General features: G+C 33.9%; 1 protein-coding gene across 1 annotated transcript in view; it reads right to left on the reverse strand.

The window, feature by feature from the left end:
• Positions 1-386: 386 nt before the first annotated feature.
• Positions 387-25,137, reverse strand: part of SMC2 (structural maintenance of chromosomes 2) — a 53,308-nt gene continuing 28,557 nt past the window's right edge. Inside the window, exons 17-25 of the mRNA XM_057724191.1 lie at positions 24,222-24,346; positions 19,977-20,170; positions 18,828-18,971; positions 15,469-15,663; positions 13,423-13,623; positions 10,741-10,857; positions 7,403-7,563; positions 4,293-4,440; positions 387-3,393 (exon numbers count right to left, since the gene is read on the reverse strand). Coding sequence (XP_057580174.1) covers positions 3,235-3,393; positions 4,293-4,440; positions 7,403-7,563; positions 10,741-10,857; positions 13,423-13,623; positions 15,469-15,663; positions 18,828-18,971; positions 19,977-20,170; positions 24,222-24,346 — 1,444 coding nt within the window. The 3' untranslated portion in view covers positions 387-3,234. The remainder of the gene's footprint in view (positions 3,394-4,292; positions 4,441-7,402; positions 7,564-10,740; positions 10,858-13,422; positions 13,624-15,468; positions 15,664-18,827; positions 18,972-19,976; positions 20,171-24,221; positions 24,347-25,137) is intronic.

Below are 25,137 nucleotides of genomic sequence, written 5' to 3' on the forward strand. Positions count from 1 at the left end.
TTGGATATTAAGACAAACACTCCAAAAAAAATTCAGTAGTTAAAATGTAAATTGAAACTCTTTGGAGACAATAAAATTGACAAACCTCCAGCAAGACTGACAAAGATTAAAAGAGAAAAAACACAAATTACCAATATCAGGAATGAAGCAAGGGATATCAATTTAGAACTTGAAGACATCAGAAGGATAATGAGGAAATGCCATAACCTCTATACACTAATTTGACAGTTTAGGTGAAATGAAACAATTCCTCAAAAAACACAAACTATCACAAGTCACCCAATATGAAACAGAAAATTTAAATAGCCCAATTACTATTAAAGAAACTGTACTCATCCCCCCCCCCCCCCCAAATCTCTTGGCCCAGGTGATTTCATAGGAAAATTCTACAAAATAGTTAAAGAATTAACACCAATTCTATACAACCCTCCAGAAAACAGAAGAGGAAACATTTCCAAATTCATTTTATAAATCTAGTATTACCCTAAAACCAAAAAGTAGAAGAAAAAAAAAAACAAAAACCCTACAGAATAATGCCTCTCATGGTCACAAAAATCATGATCAAACTATCGGCAAATAGAATCCAGCAATACCTAAAAAGAAATATACATCATGACCAAGTAGGGTTTATTCCAGGGATACGAGGCTTGTTTAATATTCAAAAATTAAGCAATGTAAATTCATAATATTAACAGGTGTAAAGAAAAAGTCATCTGGTCATATCAATGCAGAAAAAGCATTGAGAAAATTCAACACCCATCCATGACAAAATTATGATGAAACTTGGAATAGAAGGGAACTTCTTTAACTTCATAAAGAATATCTACCAAAAGCCTATTGCTAACATTATATTCAGTGGTGAAAGACTGAATACCTTGCTCCTAATCTTGGGGAAAAGTCAAATATGTCAGCTCTCATCACTCTTATTTGCAAATGACATGACTGTGGGAGTACTGACCTTTTAGATTACTCCGCCACATGGAAGAGGGATTCTCAAGTCTTTGCCTTTGCATTTGCTATTACCATACCTGAAATGCCAGAATAAAAATACAAGGAATCCCTTCTTCAAACGTCTGAGGTTCTTCCCAAAGATAATTTTCACATTGTACATACTAGTCATCCAGACCTCTCTTAAATTTACTGTGTACAATAAATGCAGGTGTTTGCAGCTGTCAGGTAGTGTATAATAGGTTCTGGAGACCAGCTACTAAGATTTGTATCTTGGCTCTGCTATTCATTAACTGTATAAACACTGTGGGCAAGTTTCTTAACTTCTCTGCTCAATTCAATTTCTTCAATTATATAGTGCTGATGATAACAGTACTTACTTACCTCACTAGATGATTACTATGATTAAGTGTGAAAACATATGCAAATGAAAATAGTGTCTAATGTATAGAAAAAGCTCAATAAATACATTACTGCAGATGTGTGAAACAAATGTTCCCATTCCCCTTAATGTGTTCCCCCTAATCAAAGAATAATGACAACATTACTCACAAAAATTTAATATGTTTGAGGATTTCCATCAAAAAGCAAGATTATACAGAGACAAAAATTAGGAAAGCAAACAAATAGAAAATTTGTTAGCAGAGGAAAGAAAATTAGTACATATGCAAAATATTCAATCCCACAAGTTACTTACAAAATGATAATTAAAACAGCAATTAAATACCATTTTATAACTAGTAAATTAGAAGTATTAAAATTAACAGTCAGTGCTGATTAGGTTGTAGTCAACAGGTATACTATATTGGTGACTGTGATTTGATGTAATTCTTTTTTGGCAAATGATTTGCAATATACTTGGAAAGAAATATACTTAGATCTACTGCATGTGATACTGGACTTCCTGTAACTCAGCATTTATATCTTTGTCTCCTTCTCCTTCCACAGTGGACAGAACTAATTCCATACTCAGTCTTTCCAATGTGCCCACAGTATCAGTTACCTGGGTGTTATCTGATATCCTCAGGTATGTATGAGGATAAAGGATGACAAATATTAAATTCAGGGCCAGGAAGTATGAGCATATATTAGGAAAAGGATACCACAAAGGAACTAAGATTCAAGTATTAAGAAGAAATGTGGGGCCAAAATAACATACCCAAGGTCAGATTAGATCATGTCAGAACTTTGAAGATTTGGAGTTTCGAAGACATGGCTCTAGGCATGTACTAAGAGATACTAAGAACCAAATACAGTATTCTTACGGTGTTTGTTAGTGCCATCTTTTGAAATCTTAAAGGAAATTCATGGTTTTGAACTGGAAAGCAGAGGACACTAAGAAATATAATAATCATCAAATTTTGAGTCCTTTTGGTAGAACAGATGGATATATATATATATATATATATATATATGGATCAGACTAAAGGAAAAAGATAAATTTGGTTTAGTCTGCTGGCTCCTATATTCTCACTCACTAATAGATTATTGATTGGATTATGAAAAGGCTGACAAAAATCTTTGAAAATATTAGGAGACTTAAGATAAGCTTGCAACAGCGAGCAGCATGCAACATACTTTTCTCCCAAGTGTTTATTAAAATACTTATAAAGATTTTTAAAAAACAAGACTGCACAGACCAATTCCTAAGCCTATCGAAACATGATATTCAAACATCATTAAAATGACATAAGTCTTTTAAGATCTGCTTCCCACCTGAGTCTAAATCAGGGATCTGGCACTGTCCTTAAGGAAGTAACCACAAATAGCTAGGTGCATGCCTAATGGCTTTCTGTGTTCCCTTTGTTGGTCCAGCTACTTGCTTTCTAGTTCTTCCTTACCTGAATAACATTATTAGCAATAGAAAACACACTCATATTACCTTAGGAATTAGCTAATTATTAAAAGCTGATTATCAGCTATATTTATCCTATAATTTAATTTCATCTGTTTCTTTATAATTTTTTTGCTTTTACATAGAAAATTTACCACCAACTATGTATCTTAGGCTCCCTAATAATATAAAAGACTTGTGTTAGAAAAAAACATTTGATGACACACATAAAATCACAATTACAGTAATTGGACCATAGTTAACACTAATTCAGAACAGGAATTGACTCATTTATAAGTGATTATATAAAGGAAGAGAAAATGGGTCAGGTAACAAAATAATATTAAACTTTTATATAAACAAATTATATGAATCTTAAGTTCTTAAAAAGTTTGTTTAAAAAACAAGTCAAGGTGAAAGAGTAAATTTGTACTTTTAACTTCCATATGTGGTCATTTGGGTCCTTTTGCCTTGGATTTGGTTTCCTTTGGAACTTTTCCATTTTGACACTGAGTAAATCTGGCTACTGTAGAAACACCATCCACAAACTTGGTTTTGAAAAGGACATTTGCATTGTTGAACATACCTTCCTTTAGGGACACCACAATGAACTTAAGGGAAAAAGAAAAACAGCACAAAAAATACTTTTTATAACATCCTTGAAGAAGTTCACTCTTTTTATACTGGGGTTAAGAATCATTTGGCGATATTGTGATTCTGCTATTTATATGCTTGGCTCCAAGCAAGTGCACATCCTCAAATGCAAGTAATAAATAGTTATTATTAGCCATCTCAATGAATTCTTTCCATGTGTAGTTTTAGGAGTCTCTTAATTTTACTGTGAGTGCTTCATTACCCAAGTTACTGTGTCCTACTGGTTGACTGCTTATTGCTATCTTCTCCGGTCAATGTCACTGTCTTGTTGCTAGCTCTAAATGCCACTGTTAGCTGCTAAAAACTGCCACAATAAATATACAGTCTATGATAACTATGGTATAAGTGAAGCCCCCCAGAGCTGCTCAATGCATTATCTACACAATCATATTTGGTAGCCCTAGTTCCTGCAGCAACAGTTCAATAAAAACAAAATGTTTTTAGTTTCAAGGGTTTTTTAATCAACTTTCTAGGAGGAATGAAGAGTACCCCATTAAGTGCCAATGATCTTCTGACACATTTTTCAAGTATATCCTTGAAACAGTCTTGTTTTGATTGTGCATCTTCTGGCAGCTAACTAGAGAAAATAATTACCCTAAATAATTCCAAATTACAAAAAAAATTAGATTCTCCATCATGCTACAACCCACAATTAAAATTCCAGGTTCTTTCTTTAATAAGAGACAAAACCCTCTTTCCTTCCATACCTATTTGAATAGAAGTATATACTTAAAGAGGCATTTAACACTTGAGTATTCCTCAATCCTGAATATCTTATTTATATTGACCATTACTAAAGAGTAGTTTTAGAAAAGCAAATACCAGGAACTATTCTGAGGCTTTTTTTGGTTATTACCTGAGAATGTGTGAAATGAGTACGTAGCATCTGTCCAATATTCTGAGTATGAGACAGATCCAAGGCTGCATCTACCTCATCCAGGATGTATATCGGAGCAGGTTTGAAGAGGAGCATGGACAGTATTAATGACAAAGCCACTAAAGACCTAAAAAAAGAAAGCCAAAAGAAAAGCTGTCAAAACTTGATTTTACCACTTTTTACCAAAGCACTGAAACAAATCTGCTATCCTGTTATTATTAAGAATAGTGCCCATTTAGCTGAAAGAGTTATAGAAAAAAGAATCTCAAGTTTCAAACTCGAAAAACTTTTGTTATATTAAAATATTTCTTTTACTTTAGCTTTCCATTTTTCTCTCTCTTCAATGAGTTTTATTTTGAATAGAACAGGTACATATTCTTCCTTCTGTCAGATAATTAGAATGTTGCATTTGGCACCTAACCTTAAGAAAAGATCATATTAGTGTTAATAGTTTTTTCTTTCTTTCCACGAAACTCTTTTCCAGTTCTCTTCTATATCCCCTTTAACTGTAGCTGCTTTTGTTTTAATCTGGTATGAAGAAATACAGTAATTCTTATATTCTTCTTAAACATTTCATTTAAAAGCCTTGTTTATTGTAACACAAATATTTATAATTACTTAAAAATAGAATTAAAATTGCAATAACATCTGTACCACACTTAATTCTATAACTTCAAATATCTCCTGGCATGCAGCACTAGAGTCAGTCTAATACTTGCTGTATTTCAATAGGGTGGGGGAAAAAAATTCTGTGTACAAGCAGAGGGGGTGTAGGAAGGTGAAACCAAAATTTCTAGCAAAGGAAATGAATGAAACAGTACAATAAAAACCAAACAAATTGATGTTTACCTCTATAGAGGGTAGCTGACCTCATTCAAGCAACCTAAAATTACTCTTCCATGTCTTTCTCTGTGCCAAATATTTAAGGCATTGAGCTTTAAACTTAATTATTCAGGGAAAAAACAAAAAACACAAAAAACCCCATAACTCACCAAGAGTTAAACTACTATGCTGGATTGTGGTATATCTGAAAATAAGTTTATATTGCCTTAATTATGGAAATGATTTTTAGGTTCCAGTAAGAAAATAAGCATACATTCTCTATTTTCCTCAAAAAATTTTCTAGGACTTTGGCAAAAACAATGAAAGATGCTGGGATCTAAATTGTGGAATTCAATTTTGATTGACAGGCAGCGGAAGCTGTCTTTTTTGACTCTTAAAATATTTAGGAATTTTATCAATAATGAACAATAAAGAGTGGACTGCTATCCTATTCCTAAAAACGACAAAAGATTTCATAAGAGAAATTAAGGTCTTAGTATTTTCTACATCCATAAGAGAAGAGTTACTTGATGGCATAGAGCACATGAGAACAAACCAAGGATGATGGACTGTACATCCTGCAGGGGAAAAAATGCAAAATTAATAAGCATCTTCAATTATATGAATATTCACAATTTTCTCTCAGGGGGTTTTACTTATTTGGCTCTCTGCAGTTAAGGAGTTAGGCCAAACGACCTTGTAAGTTTCTCTCAGTATGCTGATTGTCTGAACCACTGTGTAAGGCTGGGAGAAACTTTCCTGAAGCCTGGAACACGCTATTTCCAGTACTCTTCATTCATTTATGTAGATCCAAGTTTTCATTTGGTATCATTTTCCTTTCACCAGAGAACTTCCTTTAACTTGTACAGTTCTGCTGGAATCAAATTCTTCCATATTGTGTTTTTCTGAAAAAATATATTGCCTTCAATATGAAGAATATTTCTACTAGATACAGAATTCTAGGTTGACACATTTTTCTTTCAGCACTCTTCTGGCTTGCACAGGTTTTGACAAGTCTGAAGTCATTCTTATCTTTGTTCCTTTGCATTGAATATGACTTTTACCTCTGACTGCTTTTAAGATTTTTCTCCTAATCACTGGTTTTCAGCAACTTTATATGACATGCCTTGCTGTGTCACTGTACATACAGGAAGTAGGTGTATGCATTTATCATATCTGGGTTCACAGAAATCAAGCACGTGGGTTTACAGATGTCATCAAATCTGGAAAATCTGGGGCCATTATCTCCTTGAGTATTTTTCTGTTTTGCCTCTTCCTCTCCCTTTGAAACTCCAATTACATGTATGTTAGATACTCAATATTGCCCCAAGGATCACTGAAGCTCTTTTTGTTTTTATACTTTTCTGTTTCTAAGTTTGGCTTGAATAGATTCTATTGTTATGTCTTCAAATTCAGTCACGTTTCTTTTATACTGTCAAATCTGTTGTTAATCTCATGCAGTGAACTTTTCCTTTCAGGTATATTTTTTATCTCTAGAAGTTCCACTGGATTCTTCTTTAATAGCTTCCGTTTCTCTCGTCACATTCTCTTTTTCTTGTAATTCTTGGAAATAGTTAATATAACTCTTTAACTTCCTTGTCTGCTAGTTTCATCCCCTGTCATTTCTGGGTTTCTCCTTTAGGTTATGAATCACATTTTCTTAATTTAGGTCTAGTAATTTTCATTAGATGCTGAACACTGTGATTATGTTGTTTACAGTCTCAACTTTATTGTCTGTCTTTAAAGAGTGTTGGACCTGCAATTAACCTTTGCTAAGTTGTGTCTAAAATAGCCTTCACTTTAGGGATAATGCAAATGTAATGCTCAGGTGTAGCTCCCTGGGGCTTCCCCAAATTCTAATCTGTTTCCTTCATTTAGTAAGACTACTGGGCTTTGTGTGGGTTTCCCTCCCTGCATCTGCAGTCAAGAAACTGCTCCTATGGAGAAAGCTAGGATAAACACTGGACTCAGCATTTTTGTTTCACTTCTCTCAGGTATCATACTCCTGGGTTATTCATTTTCCAGTGTCTGAAAATAATTGTTTCTCATGTATTCTGTCTAGTTTTCTAGTTGCTAATCCTTATTTCTACTTCGTTGCCTTCTACTTTAATCAAATGTTCTAACCAAAATTTATAATCTCACATATTAGGCTCCTTAAATTCTACATGCAAAGATAGCAAAGCAAATCTGAAATAAAGTTGGGAGGCAATGAGATAATGGATTATAATAAAATAGGAGGAATTATCACAGAGGGATTACTTACTCACCTCTGACCACCACTAAGTTCAGTTAAGTTTTCTTTCCAAGTATTTCCTAAGGCCACCTTAAACTCCAGACCATCCAATACAGTTTGCCCTTCTGGTGGTGCAAGCATAGCATTAGCACCAGGCAAAAGAGTAGAAAAAATAGATCCAAAGTCCTTGTTCACCTGGATAAAAAGAATGATATTAACATATCAGAAAAAGTTTTCCAACAACAATCAAATGACGTCTTTATATGCAAACCAGCAGGAGCATTTTGTTGTCTGTTACTCTAGCTCTGAGGTTGGCAAGTTATGGTTCAAATGACAAACCTGGCCATGCCCATTCATTTATATATTGTCTATGGCTGCTAGCAATATAGTCTAGTGGTTGAAACACAGACTATATGGCTCTGAAATATTTATCTGTCCCTTTACAGAAACAGTTCACTGAGCTTTGCTCTAACTTCCAGGGGAAACTAGAGGCTATATCTCTAACTCTACCATGAAGTTTTGATACAACAAAAGGCATGGTTGCAGAAATCCTCAGAGACATACAATTGGATAATATAGGAGACTGAACTTGCAGCTGGAGGAGAAAAACAAAAACTCTTTTTGGCATAAAAGGTACTCTTAAAAAATTTGTTTTCTGTTGACTGGTATGGTAAGATAGGCCTGTGGTTACCAGCTAACTTTAAAAAGCCTAAGATTAGGGTGAAGTCTAGGAGAAAAAGAGGCATGAAATCAAACCAGATCTGTTAAAGGTGTTCAATGGTTCTTTTCTATGCTTCTTCTCACAGCCAAAGAAGTTAAGGTATCAAGGGACAGGAAAAGGATTGAGACCCAAAAGAAAAAGGCTTAAGAAGCTATCTGGCCTATCCCTATAAAGACTCAATAGGAGATTACGTAGAGATTTAGGACCAACATTCTAGACTGTAACAGGGTAATTTTTGTGCATACACACTTGATCGATGACCTGAGAATTCAGCCATCTGTCCTCAAAGACATGACTAATCATTTTAGAGAGTTCAGCAGACAAAATTGAGAGTGTATACACACATGCACACATGTGCGCACCCCACACACCCACAAAGATTTGACATCTCTACTTTCTAGGGACATCTCTAGGGAAATCTCTACCTTCAAGTATACAATTCAGGTGCAAATACACATTTTATGAATATTTGTAGTAATGAGGAAATCTCCTAGACATAAAGTCTCCTAAATATAAATTTACTAAGGAACACATATTTTAAGAACAACTGCACACATGCTAATATCCTACAGAGAGAAAGTAGATTCTAGTTTTATCTGGGATAGATTTCCAGAGCTAGACAAGGTAATCACACTGGGGAGAGGACCACAGTCTTTTTTGCGAGAAAGATGGAAGACAGCATAGTATTTATAAACGCCCTTTTCTTTCTAAATTTTTTTGACAAGGCAGGAGAGAGGCAGCTCAAAAGTAAGACAGTGGAATGCTACTAAATTCCAAAGATGACCCTGGATCTCATGTGGAAATTCCTCCAAAAGGGAAAAGAGAAACTTATCAGTTAGTAGATAGAGAATAACATAGATAGGAAATCAAATTTTGAAAATCCAATGAGGCTAAGAAGGGAACAGAAAAACAAAAAATACAATCAATGCCTAAAATATTCTGGCTTTCTGAATCAAGTATACTTGAAGCCATAAGGAAGTACGTAATACTGATAATAACAATTATCAAAGTAACCTCATTAGGTTACTTTGAGAATTGAGTGAGAAAATTAATATGAGAATAGTGCCTGACATATATAATAAGCACTCAATAAATTTAACTTGCTTTGGGAGAACTTTAAAGACTGGGGAAAAATCAGTTTAAAAGATAAATTTGTACTCACACTAAATCCAGGAACCATGGGGAAAACAAGAAACAGAATCTCTCAGATCTAGTGTTAAATCCACATATTGTACAAGAGTAATGGGGCCAACTTTTTGCAAGCATTTTTAAAAAGACAGACAAATACTATGGGGAGACTGAACACTGAAAATAAGTTGTAAAGCAAGAAAACAACATGATCAAAAGAGATAATTGTAATGCCATTACTAAAAATCAAGTTCCTGAGGAATTAAAAAGAGAAAAAAGAGGTAAGGTGCCCAGGTAAATCCTAGAGGCCCAGGCTTGTTAAAGTATCAAACAGCACATTAATTATGGAATCTTCTGAGTAGGAGTCTTTTGCTATGGTAGATATATGGAAAACTTCACAGAAGAGGCTAAGGAATTATTCTAAAGGAGACAAATCTAGGCAGCCAGGGAAGTAGAAATAATAGTAAAGAACCTTGCAATCTGCCAAAGCTGTCATAAAACAAAACCAAAATGGCAATTGGGATTCTGCTGAATATGAATCCTGGAAATGAATACTGAACTTCCTTGTTTATTACCCAGTTCTAGTTCTTAAAGAACAACAAAAGGCAATTTTAACTTTAGTTCTAATTAGGAAAACAGAATTCCAGTTTTTCTATCTTTTGACTATAAAATGATTTTAGACAATTTCCCCTTCCTAAGCTTTTGTTCCTTCTTTATAAAATAGAGACAATAATTATCAAAATTATGGAATTGTTTTAAGATTAATTCATATAAAATGACAGAGCAACTGCTCTTAAATAATTATAATTATATAAAATTAATATTTTATAATTCTATAATTATTAATCTAACATGTATAAAAATGCTTTGCTAAAAACCTAAGAATGCATAATACTTATGAATTCTGAAATGCAATTAATAATTTGTAAGTGGTAAGGCATACACAATCTTGGTATAGAAACATTCTTAGAACTAATATTTGACCTCTGTAACTAATATGTGACCTCTGTGAGTCTGGTCAAGAGAAACTGAAGAGGTTAGAACTGAAGGGGTTGTTTGGAGAGGTTTTCCAACAATTAGAGGTTCTCCAATGTGAAACAGATAATGCTTCTAGTTTTAAGGAGAAGATGAGTGGGACTATAGCAGATATTTGGAAGAAACCTTAGATGCTATCCAATATTAGAACCTATGATCTCATGAGAAGGAAAGAGGACAAATAGTAACCCAGACCTGGCAAAGCATATAAAAAGGAAAAATGCAGAAACCTAGAAAGTTAGAAATTTAATATAGCTTAGGAACCAGAGAAGTAGACTATGAGAGCATGAGGGAATGACACAACTTACTTTTGCAAATCAGTAGTAAAGTCCAAAAGGACAAGATACCACAAGGTTTTAATTCAGGTATTAGCACGTGCCTCAAACAAAAATTAGCTATTTCAAATTCATCATAGAGTACAACCCTATCGACATTATCTTCCATCCTCCTCATACAGAAAAAAATGATAAAATTTTTGGTTCAAATACCTTTTGCCAAGCAATATTTAGAGCTTGGTTTTTCTTCTGGTCAAGGTCTTCTATAGTTGCAAGGATTTTGGATTTGTCATTTTCTACAATCCTCTTCTTCTTCATCAAGTCATTATACTAGTAAGGTAAAAGGCATACGTAATTGGGAAAACACAAAATTTTCTTTATATTCTAGAATTCAGTCAGGAATAAAGAGCTTTCATTATTTTTACATGCAATATACACAACTCCTATTTACCAAAAAGATATACCACATTAAGAGTTATAAATTATAATGTAAGCCAAATTGAGGAAAGTAAATATATCATCTATATGTAAAATTCAATTACTATAACTGAGATTTTATAGGACAAGTTGTTGAAATATTTTGATTCCACTAATATTCCCTTATCATCCTAACAGCCAAGGCAAAAAGGAGAAGCTGTCCATATGTAAACTCAGAAGTAGCCCTGAATGCTTAAGCAGCAAGGTCAATCTTAGCAGTGACAAAAACAAAACTTTAATTCTTCACCATGATATATAAAGTCCAACATAAATTGGCTCTTATTTATCTACGAATTTTTGGCATCACACTCCCCCAGGCTCCAGCCATGTGGTCTTTTTTTCAGTTTCACACTCACTGTAGCCTTTTGGGCCCTGCAGTGTTCTTCCTCTATTTCTGACATAACTGGTGCCTCAAGTTTCCACTCAAACATCACATCTTCAAAGTGGCCTTCCCTGGTTAATGTAGAAATTTACTGAAAAAAATGCTGAGGGAGGCTACAGAGGGAAAATAAACCATGAGTAGCAGCAGAACTGTCTAAAAATCCTTTTAACTTACTTCTCCTCAAAGCCTCACATTTCAAATAAGCTTCAAATTCTTTCTAAAAAAACTCCAGCCAGTCTTGCTAGTTTCCGTGCCATCCCTCCCCTTTGTGGAGAGGAGGTTTTAGGAGCTTGGCCATATTTTTATACCATTCCTTGAATAATTCCATATAGCTTCTTATATATGATGACACAAAATACAACAAAAAACAAAAGGCCAGCTGCAGATCAACAATAGAGCCTTCCTCTCTGGTAAGGAGATGGGAGTTGGTAAATTCTTTTCAAAAAATATTAGCACCAGTTATTATCTAATGAAAACAAACAAGTAAAAGTAAACACGTTTCATGATGTTAAGCAGCTCAAATTCAGACAAAATATTTCCCTTCCAAAAAGGGAAGCCATATATTGCAAAGCTTTAATGGAGAAATGAAAACCAGCAGGAACATTTTATAGAGAGATCACAGCATGTGCATTATTAGTCTGTTCAGTATCTAACATTAGTGCTACAAAGAACCTATATTATGTCAATAACAGTTTAAAAAAACTTGTTACCAAAAAATTCATTGAAAGTGATTGAGCTCATAAGTATTACCACTTTTACAGAGCTCTCATTAACTCTGTTACAGTAATTCAAACAGAATTTTACAGAATTAAAGAAGGTATAATATAAAATTACTCAGATTGCTATTTCCTATGGAGCCAAGAATAGGAACTGCTTTCCCCTTTGGGTTTTTCTAGTGACATGCAGACTATAAAAGGCAGGAGAGCCAGATAACATTATTAAGTAACTGAGAGCATTAAAACAGAGAAGATGCTGCTGGATTTACAGATTAGTAAAACAGTGTTTATGTATATAACAATTTTAGCCATTTACTTATGTAATGGTTCCAGCATACACCACAGTCAAAGGAAGACAGCAGCTATGGAGTGACTGGTGAGGAGGCAGACAGCAGAATACACTTTTCAAAAGTTCACTTTACACCACTTTTATAAGAAAGCACAAGTAGTGTTCAGCATGTGTTTTGCAGTGAGCCCTTATGGAAGCAGCGCACACCCTGAGCAGGGAGAGTGGCACCATCAAGCTTCTCACAGGGAACAACACTGAGCATCTTGGCATCAAGCCACCACAGCTTTGAACTGTGTCTAGGAGCATCTGTGCTTTATCTCAGTTTATTTCGTGCATCTGTTAGAAAGATGTGCCCTAAGGTAATTGCTTCTTCACTTTATACCATTTCAGCATAGGAAAGGTTTCACAAGAATGTACTACTTTTGGACAGTGGGGGAAACCTGTACCCTATTTTTCAAAGCCTTTCAAAGCTGAGACGAAACGAGAGAGTAGCACAGACATATATATAATACCAACTGTAAAATAGATAGCCAGTGGGAAGTTATTGTATAACAAAGGGAGTTCAACTCGAGGATGGAAGATGCCTTAGAGGACTGGGACGGGGACAGTGTGGGGGAGTCAAGGGAGGGAGAGAATATGGGGATATGTGTATAAAAACAGATGATTGAACTCTGTGTACCCCCCAAAAAATAATAAATAAAGAAATTTAAAAAAAAAAGGCAAGTGAAAGAAATGATAGAAATGTGAGGAGTTAACATAATCAAAAGTGTTGTTTTTATTTACACCAAAAATAAGAAAGGAGCTGGAAAAGCCAGTGGAAAAATCATTCAAGATACAACAGAATATATAACTGACAATGCAAAAAGAATCAAATAAGAAATAACTGAAAAGGGAGAAAAGGAAAACACAACAAGTTATCAAAAAAGCATCATGCAAAAGACTGACTCTAATAATTGCCTCGGAGGTCATATAAAGCCATCAATGCTACTCATCTTCTAAAGTGGCCAGATAGTCACAGCAAAGTGACTTACCCGCTCTTCAGCTTCTGTCAGTACATTCATAGCTCTCATGTTGACATTTCTTCCAAGTTTCTCCTTCATTTCCTGCAACTTCTGAAGTCTCTGACCAGCTTCTTTTGGGTTGTTAGTTTTGAAATCATAGGTGCTATTGGGTTGCCCAAAGAGGTGTTTCTCTGCATTAATCCAGTCATAATCTTTCAACATTTTGGACACCTAGCCACATATGATGATGATAATAGAATGATATCATTGCTTACAATTAGTTTCTTAAATATTTACTAATTTTAAATCAAACATTTTGGAGAAAACCCCTACAGTTTCTCATTTGAGAAAAAATGAGACTCACTGTTGACAGTGAACCTATAATAAGTATGACTATTTCAACCTGGAGGATAGGTAAGAAACTTGAGACTATATAGAAAAAGATCTTCCTATTACTTAAGCATTAGAATAAGAGCCAACTCAAGAGAAACAGTTACAAAGTGTGTGCATATATTTATACACATACATAAAACATCTCCATTATAATGAAATGTAAAGTCAGATGAGGCTTCAGATTTTACCAAATTCAATCTATTGCTTCAAAAAAAAAACTGTGAAAGTTAAGTCTTATAATACTTAAATCACAGAAGTCTAATCCTGACTGATATCTAATAATTCTTCAGATTATAATCTAAGTAAAAAACTGTCCTAAATATTGACTCCATCCCCTTGCCACCTTTTTTTGACACGGCACAGTAAAATATTTCTTCATATAATATAACCAATTAAAGTTTTTTAGTTTGGTGTTTAAGGAAAACTTTCTTCTACTAGAATTGTTTAAGGATGGTTCTGACTGGTAGAATCTAATCCTTGTCAGTCATCCTTATTAATTCCATGGGTACAGTCTCACCACTACAGTCCAAAGTAAAGTGATCATTTCTAGTCTTTCTTTCCTGCTGATCTATAAGCTCTACGAACACATTTTGTGTTCATGTTGCTCATTCTTGTATCTTTAGGGCCTGGCATAGTATGCAATAAATATCTGATAAACTACGTATTTCAAAGAATCCTTGACTTTTTAGCAGTTCTGCTTGCAAGTCCCTCTTTCTACCCCCTTCCATTAACTGTAAATAAAATCCCCTAGCAATCACCAATACTAGCATTTTCAATTATAAAAAAAAAACTACTAACAGTAATATTAGCATTGGTTCAGTGAATCTACTAATACTAGGCTACTAGGCTGATGGGAAATCAATATTAATAAAATACTAAGATATTATGACGTGGCCATAAAAAATAATGAACCTGAACAGGTACTCATGATTCTTTCAGAGAGGGTGGACGACTGTTTTGTGTTCTGATCTCTTTGAAGTTAAATCTCTTGTACTTTTATGATACTAAAAAGATTTAAAAGGCACCAAACTATTACACACCAGTCAGAAAACATGGTGAGTGAATTATTAAGACCACATAAATGCAATTTCTTAACTAAGCAATGAATTTCTGCAAAACCACATATTCTCTCTAAAGAACTTAGGACACTCTGACACATGAAAGAAAGAAACTTCAAGAGTGAACAAAAAACTGTGAGATAACTTTAAAAAGATAACTTCCTGGCAAAACATTTCAAATGAGGCTGCAAAAACTGACTATACTGATCCTTATAAGGACATCCAGAAACCAGTTAAGTCCTTATCTTAGAAGTTGCCTGTGTATATTTCTCTGTGAGTTCCCTAAATTCAATCTGTAATAAGGTAAAGAATATATTATTACTAATACATTAATAATTAGTTCTTTGAACAACTGGGGATAAAAAACAGTCATTTCCATGGGAGACCACTTAATATTTGGTTAAAAATATCTGGGAGATGCAGTAAACACCTGAAATTAAATTTAAAAATAAAACATTTTTGCCATTTGCTGAGGAGCAGTTAACATAGTTGTAAGCCTTAAAATTATGTTACACGATAGTTCTGCCATTTATAGTAAGTTCTTCATTGAGCACTTTACCAGAATATTTCAACAACCCAGAGGCAAAAATCTGATCAAGGGTAAAAACAAACAGCACAAACATGCCTTTGCAGCAGCATCTTCAGCTTCCCGTTTATGTTTGCTGATGTTGTGGTCCAGTTCCTTAATTTTAAGCTGAGATTCATTGTTTTGCTCCTTATGTTTTGCTACTTCTGCATATTTAGCTTTAACTATGCTGTCTTGGGCTGTTATCACTTCTTTTTGCTTGGTCACCTCTTCTTGAGCTTTATTTACTAACTCCTGAAACAAATAATTAGAAGACAACATATAGCAAGGTAAGATGAAGATACTTGTAGTTTACTGAAAGATCATCTAACAGACTTCTGGGCAAGACGACAATGTGATTACAGACAGGTAGTCATCTAACCCTCTACATTCTATATTCCCATTAAAATGACTAATGAATTTACAGATAAGTGAAAACATATTACTACTAGAAAAAAACTAAAAAGGGTGGGATGCTGAAAGCAAGGGTTCTACAAGATACAGTGTTAACTGGGATCACGTGGGAGGAGGAGGGACTACTGGACTCTGACCTTTGAGGTCTCTCAAAAAAGTAGCATTTTGGGGAAGTTTACAAGATAATCTGACAGACTCTTAAATGACATTTATTAGGAGGGGCAAAGAATAGGGTGTAAGTAAGGTAAGCTGGCATTTGTTCCTTTCCCTTCTACAGAAGTAAGCCATATGGATTTTACCAGTGGCAATAGAAGGTCAGAGTGTTTGGTTCTAGCACAGGGGTCAAAATGGAGATATGGAAGAGGAAGAGAAACTTTTTTGAAGAAATAGATCTGTGGCACAAAGAAAAACTTCTTGCTCTGATTTTCACTATCCCTTACCTCCCGAGGTTGAAGTTATTCAACCTCCAAAGTGATAATTACAGCTGGGATTTAGTCTACCAACTCTCACTTCCTCCCCTTCAAACCTCTTTGCTATATCTTAAAAGTCCTTCTCGTAAAGATACGGTCACAAACTCACACAAATGTCTGAAAACAGAAAAACCTACCTCAATTCAGATTTAGGTAGGGGGAAAACTAAGAAGTAGAACAACCTGCTAAAAGACTCTCAGGAAGAACAGATCTCTGTAAGTGATGAAAAGCACTAGTAAAAATTTAGGAATCTTTTAGGCATGCTCATTAGAAAGCAAGATAATTTTGAGCAATAAACAATACTTGACATTATGGTTAGGTTATAAATGCGCCATAAGTGCTTTAATTTCCTTATAATGTTTAATTTGTGTCATTAAAGGTCCTTTGCAGAAGGAAGATAAATCACAGCATTCATCTAAAAAACCCCAAACAAAAATCCATGACAAAAACGTGTTTATGAAGAAGATTCTTATGCCTAGAGGTTGAAGACTGCATCACAGGTACGGCTGTTTCAATCTTTACAATGGTAAGAAAAAACTAAGGAAATCTATCACTTAAGACTGAGCAAAAATAAAATTTTAGTTTTATTTGAACCTAATTAGTTAGGCAATTTCTCTTCTTAGCTCCCTGAGAGTGTCCTTAGTTACTCTTATCAACAAATGGAAACAACTTAGGATATAGAGCCTAGAAGAACAACCTTTACAAACTAAGTGATCCACTGTATAGTTTTCCACAAAGAGAAATGGAAATTCTACCCTCTTTTTAGAAATATGTACATGTTTTGACTTTATTTAGATTAAGGAAGAAGTGGCTTATTTTACTTCCACATTTCTCTTTAGAAATACGACACCTAATTTTTAAAAATTCCACATGATGTCCATGAAAGATGGTAGAAAATATGGAGGAATGACATGAGATGAAAAATATGAGATTAAAAGACAAGTCAGAAGACAGAAAAAAAACTGTAGAAAACGTAATCAGCAACACAAAACACAAAGCTGAAAAGCATTTCTATCCCTTATCTTCAAGAAAGAGTAAAGAATTGTTATTCTGCTATTGATTTGATAATGTATTAAAAAAAAAAAAAACCCAAATTTGAATTTAACCACAAACAGAATGAAGAGGAACGAACTACTTTCTAAAACACTTCATGCTACAATTAAAACAATCATCTCAAGGGAAAAACAACAGAAGATGTAAAAGTAGATGACAAAAGTAAGGCAAAAACACCATGTAGGTAAATGGATGGAACTCCCCTCTTAAAAGCTATTACATTTTAGTTAAGATGAAGATCAATGATATAGTACTTACAAAAACAGCATCTATGCAGCCACACAACAGAAACTTAAAAATGAAAGTTATATCGAAAAAAGAAAAGTGGTACACTTTGTACAGCATGGTGACAATATTTAATAACACTATTATATATTTGAAAGTTGCTAAGAGAGTACATCTTAAAAAGTTCTCATCACAAGAAAAAAAAATTTGTAATTATGTACGGTTACTAGACTTGTGATTGTTTCATAATTATGCAAATATTGAATCATTACATTGTAAACATGAAACTAATATAAATGTTATGCCAATTGCATCCCAATTTTAAAAAGTGGGAGTATAAATAATATGAAACAAAACAGAAATCAAGTTCAAATTTAAAAAAAGGGTCAAGAAGGTATGACCATTTCTAATACTTGTTGGTAACAGAAATGTCTTCATAACATTTGAAAGCCCCTCAGCCCCAAATCCACCCTTTACTTCCTGCTTCTGAGATGGGAACATTTCTCCCTTGCCAGGTGAAACAATATGAAGCCTCATCAGTAAAGGATGCTGTAGGGACACTGCAGAAGGAAGGGGCTTGACTTCTTGGTTCTGATGTGCTTTTCTCAAAAGCAAGCTTGTCATGTGCAGGGGATGGCAACTTACATGGCTTCCTTTGGCAACCCAGAAGCCAGGGCTTCACAGCATGTCCTCAGGCTGGGCACCTCCCCATGGCCAGTCCCCCTAGCATCCTGGAAAGCTATTTCCTATTAAGCACCCCCCATGTAGCACTTTCCTACACATGATTTCCCCTAGTACTACACCAAACTCCACCACCAGCGGGCCACAGTTATGTCTTCTTAAACTAGATGTGGTTCTCAGCCCTGCAGGTAGAATGTGGCTGCTTTCCAGATTTGTTCTTTCCAGGGGTGCACTGCCTCAGCCTTATGGGTAATGACTGTTCCCTGTATCTGCTGTTCATATAGTCTTTAGGGTTTTCTTTATCTCTCAGCAATCAATCCTGCATCATTCCAAACTCCTATTATAGTTAATAATTTTTCTTTAAACTTTGCCTGGTCAAATAGCTGTGGTAGTTTTTGTCTTCTAAACAGACCTGGACGAAAACAATTAGTACTATTATTTCAGGTCTCTTTCTGGATTGATAATCATCATTTTACCTCTCATTATGACAAGAGTGAAGAGACTGAGACCTCGAAGTCAAACATCTTCAAGCCACCATTTCAGAAGTAATTTCTCTAATATGGTAAACAATCTTACCTTATTTTTAGCCACCTCAGCTGCCATTACTGCAATCTGACCTTCATAGGATTTGATAGCTTCATTTACAGCTTCAAGCTGTTGTTCATTGGATACATGCTCTCTCTTGAGCTCTTCCAACTCCAGGGTGATAGCTTCAACTTCCTATAAGAAACACAGTATCTGGGCATTCAACAGGTTATTAACTACTGAAAAATAAATACATCCGTGTCAACAAAATTAGTAAGATTCTCAAGTAAGTAATACTCAACTGCCAAAACATGTAAGCTGATTCCAAAGAAAAAGGGAAAAGGAAATTTATTTTTCTACATTAAAAAAAAAAAGACAAATGTACGTACAATTTTTATGGGTTCAAAGAACTTTGTATAAACTATTTCCTTTGTATAAACTCTTATTCCTATACGGATAAACAATATAGAATTCTACATAGCAGATAAATTAACAGAAGTAAAGCCTTTTAAAAACAATTATTCAATGACAAAAAAAATCAGTCTCAATTTTCTTCTTCCTCATTACAGCCTTTAGCTCTTTAGAAAATACTGTGTAAACTATGACAGAATCATAAGGTGAGGATAAAAAACAAAAACAAAACAAACAAAAACTATGAAGAAAAGTTAGATTTAAGTGAAATTGTATAAAACAGTGATTAAGCACAGCCTTTGTAGACAGAGGTTCAATTTCCAGCCTTGGCACTATCCAAAAGATGTAATCAGATATCACCAGTCTACGATCGAATAGCACTTTGTAAATATAACATGCTTGGTCTTACATCATTCTTTCACAGTGTACATTCACAAAGATGATCAAACAGAAATGTCAACAGTGAATCTCTGATATGACATAGCTCTGCTTATGTGATATGAGCTTTGGTCCGCTCTTGAATGAAACATTTACCAAAAGGTAACTTTGCTCTTTCTCCAAAATTAGCAAGCCAATGCAACCCTACTCAAAATTATATGACACTTAATTACAGGGTTTCAGAGTAAAGCGTATTTTAATCTGGTTCATAAGATGTGTAATGCGTCTCCTAAAGAAGTACATCTCACTTTTGGATTTTGTGATAAATAACAATGAATAAGGTCAAGGTCTACAACCTTCAGTTCTATGTTGATGTTAAAAGATTAGTTCCATTTCAAAACAAGTTATTACCTGTTGTTTTTCCTTCATTTTCTTGCTAGAAGCATCTGCTTTCGTTTTGGCACAATCTAGTTTTTTCTGTGCATCCTTCAGTTCTCTCTCTCTTTCAGCTTCTGCGTTTTTCATTTTATTCTCCAATACTTCATATTTTTCTTCTGCTTTTTTTTGAATTTCTTTGGTGTTTTTTAAGGTCTCCTCACTTTCCTCTGCATTATAAAGCAGGCAAATATGCCTAAATGAGGTCTTTCAACTATTAACAATTATAGATAATGGCTTACAAATTCAACTTTCAATAGAAGGTTTGGAAAGTTGGAGGCAAGAGTTTTTAAAAAATTAACTGTTCTAACCTTATTCTAGAAATGGTATGTTGAAACACAGATCATGCCTAAGAGCCATACTTGAATTATCTAACAATCTATAAAGAAATTACTTCCAATCACATGAAATTGAATAACATAACCTTTACCTACAAGTTAACTTATAAAAAGATCACAGACCATCTTTTTACATGCCTGTATGCTTCCTAAAACCAGGGCTGAGAGTACAACTATGGTATTTTTATTTTAGTTATAAGAAAGCTTACAATTAACTTCATAAGCAAGCTTAGTGTTCCTTGCTCATTTATTTTTATTCAAGAAATCTCTTATTAAAGTAGAGCAACATTGTGAGAACATGCCTAGGATGAAGCATAGGAAACATATTACCTCTAAATTTATAAACTAAAAAATAAAAAAGTAAGAATGAGCATGTTGTGGTCACAACTGACACATACTGTTAAGTGTTAGGACCTAAGTACAAATATAACCCTGAAAGCCACAAGTACACAATTTCCTACACTACTATTCATTGTAGAAATGTCACTACAAAGATCAAAAGAGAAATAAAAAAATACTTTGTAAAATATGGAAATATAACATACAAAACTTACATTAGATGTAGCAAAATCACTTCTAGGAGTGAAGTTCATAGCAATAAATGCCTACCTCAAGAAACAAGAAAAAATCTCAAACAACTTTACACCAAAAATCTGTTGTGTTTCTTCTATACACTAAATAATCCCAATTACAATTGCATCAAAAAGAAGAACAAAATGGAAAGTTAGTAGAAGGAAGAAAATAACAAAGATCAGTGTGGAAATAAATGAAATTGAGACTAGAAAGAAATAGAAAAAAAATCAATGAAACTAAAAGCTGGTTCTTTAAAACTGACAAACTTTTAGCTAGACCTAAGGAAAAAAAGAGACTCAAAGAAATAAAAGATGAGATGTTACAACTGATACCACAGAATCATAAAAGGTTACTATGAACAATTTTACACCAACAAACCAGACAACCTAGAAGAAAATAAATTACCTAGAAAGAGACAACCTATCAAGACTGAATCATGATGAAACAGAAAATCTAAGAGATTGTTAGTAAGGAGGTTTAGTAAGTAACCAAAAACCTCCCAACCACAAAAGTCCAGGATTAGATGGCTTGACTGGTGAATTCTAACAAACATTCAAAGAATTAATACCAATCCTTCCTTCTCAAATTCTTCCAAAAAGCAGACAAAGCATCATGCTGATGTCAAAAACCAGACAAGGATGCCACGAGAAAAGAAAATTACAGGCTATTATTTCTGATGATTACAAGTGCAAAAATCCTCAACAAAATTTTAGCAAACTGTATTTAACAATACATGAAAAGGATCATACACCATGACCAAGTGGGATTTATTCCAGGGATACAAGGATGGTTCAACATCTGCAGATCAGTCAATGTGATATATAATATTAACAAATGAAGGATAAAGTCATGTTCATCTCAATAGCAGAAAAAGCATTTGAGAAAATTCAACATCTATTGATGATGAAAACTCACAATGAAGTATAAAGAGAACATACCTCAACATAATAAAGGCTATACATGACAAGCTCACAACTAACATCATACTCAGTGGTGAAAAGCTGAAAGCTTTTCCTCTAAGATCAGCAAGATAAGGATGCCCACTCTCCACTTTTAGACATAGTGTTGGAAGTCCTATAGCAATTGGACAAGAAAAAGAAATGCATCCAAACCGGAAAGGAAGAAGTAAAACTGTCACTATTTGCAGATTAAATGTTATAAACAGAAAACCCTAAAGACTCCATCAAAAAAAGAAATGATAAGCAAATTCAGCAAAGTTGCAGAATACAAAACCAATATATATAAAAGATCTGTCGTGTTTCTATACAGTCCTATTTACAACTGCATCAAAAAGAAAATACCTGAAAATAAACATTGATGAAAGAAATTGAAGATGACAGAAATAAATGGAAAGATATTCTGTGCTCATGGATTGGAAGAATATTGTTAAAATGTCCACAGTACCCAAAGCAATCTACAGATTCAAGTCAATTCCTATCAAAATTTCAATGGCATTTTTCACAGAAATAGAATAAATAATCCTAAAATTTGTATGGAACCACAAAAGAACCTAAATAGTCAAAGCACTCTTGAAAAAGAACAACAAAGCTGAAGGACTCATACTCCCCAATTTCAAACTATATTTCAAAGCTAAAGTAATCAAAACAGTACACTGTTGGTATTAAAAATGGACACGAAGATCAATGGAACTACTGAATAGTGAACCCAAAAATAAACCTATGCATACATGCTTGATTAATTTATGACAGAGGAGTCAAGACTATACGATGGCAAAAAGATGGTCTATTCAATAAATGGTGCAAGGAAACTGGACTTGCAAAAGAATGAAACTGGACCATTATCTAACACTACACATAAAAATTAACTCAAAAGGGATTAAAGACTTGAATGTAAGACCTGAAACCATGAAACTCCTATAAGAAAACACAGGTAGTAAGCTCCTTCACATAGGTTTTGATGATTTTTGGATTTGACACCAAAGCAAAGGTCACAAAAGCAGAAATGAACAAGTGGGACCACATCAAGCTAAAAAGCTACTGCACAGCAAAGGAAACTATCAACAAAATTAAAAGGCAGCTACTGAATAGGAGAAAATATTTCTAAATTAGGTATCTGATAAAGGATTAATATCTAAAATATACTAAGAACTCATACAACTCAGTAGGAAAAAAAACAATCAAATCAAAAAACAGGCAGAGGACCTGAATACACATTAAGCAGAGTGACACACGGATGGCCAACAGGTACATGAAAAGATGCTCCACACTAATCATCGGGGAAATGCTAATCAAAACCACAATGAGATACCACCTCAACCATAAGAGTGGCTATTATAAAAAAAATAACAAGTGATAGCAAGAATGTGTAGAAAGAGCATACTTGTGCACTGCTGGTGGCATAGTAAATTGGTGAAGACACTATGGAAAACAGTATGGAGGCTCCTCAAAAAATCAAAAATAGAACTACTGTATGATCTAGCATTCCACTTCTGAGCATTTGTCTGAAGAAACCAAAGATACTAACTTGAAAAAGTATCTGCACCTCCGTGTTCACTGCAGCATTATTTACAACAGCCAAGACATGGAAACAACCTAAGAATCCACTGATGGACAAATGGATAAGGAAACTGGTGTATATATACAACAGAATATTATTCAGCCATTAAAAAAAAAAAAGGAAATCCTACCATTTGCAATAATACAGATGAACCTTGAGGGCATTATGCTAAATGAAATAAGTTAGAGAAAGATAAATACCATATGATCTCACTTATACGTGGACTCTGATATACCCTAGCTCATAGATACAAAGAAAAGATTGGTGGTTCCTAGAGACAGGGAGTCAGGGAGGTGAGTGAAATGGCTGAATTTTTAATTTTATAAAGGAGAGAAAAAAAAAGAAAATATTAGCAGGGGAAATAAGTCTGTGAGTATTGTCCTACAGAACAACACAAATTTAAAACTACCATATATGATTAAATTCTGATTAAAGGTATGATAGGTTCTTAAAATTTAGGACAGCGATAGCTATAAATTGAATTACACATTAAAAAATTCTGTGTAACAAAAGTACTATAAATGTAAAGCTAAAAGACAAGCACATAAGAAAAAAGATATTTGTAGTGTGGTAACCTATGAAAAAAATCAGAACTCTTATGTATGAGAACAATAAAAACAAGCAATGAGCAACCCAATAAAAAAGGGCAAATTAATACAAAATTATTACTAATAATAATTAAAATATTTAAAGTAACTAATGCAAATAAATATATAATAAACTTGAGCATTTCTAAATACCTAAGGTAAGTTTATCAGTAGAAACATATTAGCACACAATGTTTCTGTCTTACCAATGATTTTTTTAAGAGCATCTAATTCTTCCTGTTGCTTGTGATAGGAGCTTTGCTGAAGTTTGGTTTGTAATAAATCTGCCTCCTCAGTTTTCATCTCCCACTGCTGTTTTAGTTGGCGATACCTTAAGAAAGAGAAGTTTATGATAAATGACATGCATTTAAACAACAGGCTTCTAACTAAAACAAACTCATACAACATAAGATTATATTATGGTTACAAGACTCATTTTGATGATTTCCATATTTCTGAGGCATCAATTAAACTCAAGTTTCACTTGGCTACTGAAGGTAACAACCCTAAATGACCAAGACCAACAATAACTATCCACAGAAATATTCTCAATTTTAGAAAATACTAATAACCTTTGAATAAATAGGCTTCCTTAAAAATAACTCCTCCCACTGCTCCTTTTCAAAAGAAAGACTCCATAACAGCTCCCCATCACAAAAATAGAATAATATATAACAATTATACAAAATTTCAAAAATTTGGTTATTAACCCCCAGTTTCAAATGTTACAAAAGTAATAATGTTCCCTACATTTTGTAAGGAAACTGGTAGTTTAAAATGGCACAGTACTGAACTTAAACATTTGCAAAGCAGTTTTTTTTGCAAACCCTGTAATTCTTCCCGAGTTCTGGCTGCTACAAGTTATTTCTTTGGAAGGTATTTTGCTAATTCAGCTGCAGTGAAATTTTAAATTACAGTAAATTCAAAGGTTGCTTGTCACTAGAAATTCATGAGGTTTGAGGAAAAAGTAAGGAAGCAACTTATAAAACATAAATATTCCCTTGAGTATTCTTGTCTGAGACTGCTTGACAGCAATTAAAAAGCCATAAATTTAACTTTTTCAACTCATTTAAAAATGTAAAGTGTAGAAATTTGAAAAACCACACAAGCTATTTTCCTGAT

This window comes from Hippopotamus amphibius, chromosome 2 (genome assembly GCF_030028045.1).
Source record: "Hippopotamus amphibius kiboko isolate mHipAmp2 chromosome 2, mHipAmp2.hap2, whole genome shotgun sequence".
NCBI classification, from domain to species: Eukaryota; Metazoa; Chordata; class Mammalia; order Artiodactyla; family Hippopotamidae; genus Hippopotamus; species Hippopotamus amphibius.